The sequence below is a fragment of the Capsicum annuum genome, unplaced genomic scaffold, assembly GCF_002878395.1.
Source record: "Capsicum annuum cultivar UCD-10X-F1 unplaced genomic scaffold, UCD10Xv1.1 ctg50644, whole genome shotgun sequence".
Classification (NCBI taxonomy): domain Eukaryota; kingdom Viridiplantae; phylum Streptophyta; class Magnoliopsida; order Solanales; family Solanaceae; genus Capsicum; species Capsicum annuum.
In genome coordinates, this window is record NW_025858528.1 from 1 (window position 1) to 2,862 (window position 2,862).

Below are 2,862 nucleotides of genomic sequence, written 5' to 3' on the forward strand. Positions count from 1 at the left end.
AATTGTACTCTATGAGATAGAATCTCCTGTTGTTTCTCAAAAGTTGAGTGATAGAACGGACGATTGTTAATCGATAATCATAATTTCGAATCCTACTTGAGGAGATTTGATTAATTTTGAATTCTTTAATTTAGAATGAAGGGCTCGCTTTGCCCGTTAATAGTAGGTTTTGAGTTGAAGAAGAAGACTCTTGAAACTGAAATGAGGCATGTAAGAAAATCTCTACGAAAAAGTTCTGGGAGTTGCAAAGAAAACTTTGAGCTCACATTTGTCAAGGATTTAGAACGGGAATTGAACTCTATGAGGTAGAATCTCCTATTATTTCTCAAAAGTTGAGTGATAGAACGGACGATTGTTAATCGATTGATCATACTTTCGAATCCAACTTGAGGAGATTTGCTTAATTTTGAATACTTTAATTTATAATAAAGGGCTCGCTTTGCTCGTTAATAGTAGGTAGCTCATTTTCTGTCTTTATTTTGGTGATCAACTTATGGAAGTGGATGTGAACAAGAACTCGGAGAATCCTGTCCACTGTCCAGGATCATCCTCTCATTTCTCATTTCATATTTAAAGAAGTAATAGTGTTAAAATATTGATGGTATTATAATAATGTTTTAGTCTGGCTTAAAGAAAGAAAACTTTTAAATGTTGTATTAGTTATTTTTATTTTTCATTTAATTTTAAATTTTTATTTCTTTGGTAGAAAATCATATTTTAAATTAAATGTAGAAATTAATGTCGGTCCTTTTATTTTGCTTATCATCAATTTCTTTTTGTATTTTTTATTTTTTCAATAAATTTAAAAATCTTATATTTGTAAAAAAAAACTCTTTTCAAACTGCATACGAAGTGCGGACAAGTATACTGGTGTAGTAATAATATAGAGATAATTAAAGATAAGAAAAGATGGGGTTCGTCACATGTATGCGAACGAGAACGCGCCATTGTAGGACACGTGATTTTAATTAATTAAAACTTACAGACTACAATAGATACTTAATGATATTTCTCATTCTTTGATGTCCTTGAAAGTTTGAAAAATTACAATAACTTGACACTAGACCAATGGAGATGTCTCGAAGTCAAACCCTTGATTCAGGAAAGCACTTGCTATCCATAGCTTCAAATTGCTAAAGTTTCTGTCCATCTCACATTCTCTCGCCTGTTTATCCATTTACACACACAAAAAAGGAAAAATTACAATACATATATTTCCAAATAAGCGAGATACGGAAAAATGAATTGATAATCAACTAATAATAAGTTTGTGGGGGGATTAACTATATTAAAGCTTACATTAAGAGTGAATGTCAAAACATAATCATTGATAGATGTAGCCAAGTTGGAACTTTGAACATTGAATCCAGTGAGAGACTCAAGAGCTTTGAAAAGACAAGCTGCAACTTGTCTCCCTTTGTTGCAAACTAATCTCACGTAAAATCCTTTTTCTTCTACTGGAATGACCTCCATCTGCAATAGTTTTCATGTTAATTAGCTATTTTCTTTGGTCATTTTCTTTTGTTTTAAAAGAGTTAGGAAGCAGTAAGTAAAACCTTTGTTATCCTTTTGATTGTTGGAAAATAGCTCGTGAAATTCGTTTTCATGGCACTCTGGAATATTCCACCTTGATTATTGTTCATTCTATTGAGTGATGACTCAAAATCTGCTATTTCTACTTTTAGTATCTTGGCTTTCGTTTGCAGCCCTTGTACGTATAGTATTGCATCTCCAATTATGGAGGCTTTATCCATCTGCAGTTAAAAACATACTTCACTCAAAACTAGCCTTAACCCAAGAACCGAGAGTCAGAAGTCAAATAATGGAAAAAACAAAAATCAAGCACTAATAATGTAAAGTTCTTTTTTTTTTCTCACCACCCTCCCGGATGATCTATATAACTTTCTATGCAGTCTGACTCGAGCCCTCAACCTATTAGTTGGTCAGTGGAGGTGCTCAACAATTTGAGCAAGAGTCACTTACATTATAAATTTTTCATAATGTTAGTAAGCTATTTAACCCTATAGATTTCAAATTAAGCTAGACTATCTCATCTTAATTTATGTGTCAAACTTGCTTTTTAGTCAGTCTGTCACATTTCTAATTTTAGTTATAATCTAATTAAATTTCTTCATGTCACATTTAATGTAATGGTCTATAGTTAGCAGTCACACTAATATATATGGTTTATTCCGGACAACAAGTTAACGAATCATCCGTTTATTCTTCAACTCCATTTTCTGTCAAACACCTTCACAGGAATTGGAATAGTGGAATGAGTACATACCTTTGTGATATTAGGAACTAAGGATCTCAAAGCGTAAAGCTTCTCTTTCATTCTACCTCTCCTTTTCCGCTCGGAAATCAATGTTCTCGACCGGTCAGTTCTTGTGCTCTTCTTTGTTGGTGTACCCGGAGTCACTGCTGTGGTAATCATAGTGGCAGAAGATTCATCACAATCATTATCTTCCTCCTCATCTTCTTCGTGGATCTTCATTTTTCTGGGAAGCGAAGTATAAAGAGAAAAAGGATCAGACATGCTTGTAGCATTCCAATCATTGAAATCCATCGATGTTGGCTCAAATTGGGCATTGGCCGCGGAAAAACAACCTGTGATGTATTCACAATCATATGTTGGGGAAAACTTTACAATAGGGTCACCAGTTTCACCCCTAATAAGCTCAATGAATTGTTCAAAATTATCCTCGTCCAAGAAATTAATGAGCCCGACATCTTTAACATTATTTTCCATTGACATTATTGTGGATGCATTAGCACTCTCCATTTTTTTCTTTGTTTATAATGTTGTTCCCTCTCTCAACATTATTCAATGGGTTGATGGGGGAGAGGTCTAGGGGAGAT

General features: G+C 33.6%; 1 protein-coding gene across 1 annotated transcript; it reads right to left on the reverse strand.

Moving 5' to 3' along the window:
* Positions 1–926: 926 nt before the first annotated feature.
* On the reverse strand, positions 927–2,862 carry LOC107874992 (transcription factor FER-LIKE IRON DEFICIENCY-INDUCED TRANSCRIPTION FACTOR). The gene is made up of 4 exons (XM_047403991.1): positions 2,288–2,862; positions 1,557–1,754; positions 1,300–1,473; positions 927–1,165 (listed from the first exon to the last, which is right to left on the reverse strand). The coding sequence occupies exons 1-4, from the start codon at positions 2,783–2,785 to the stop codon at positions 1,061–1,063; spliced, it is 975 nt and encodes a 324-aa protein (XP_047259947.1). The 5' UTR covers positions 2,786–2,862; the 3' UTR covers positions 927–1,060.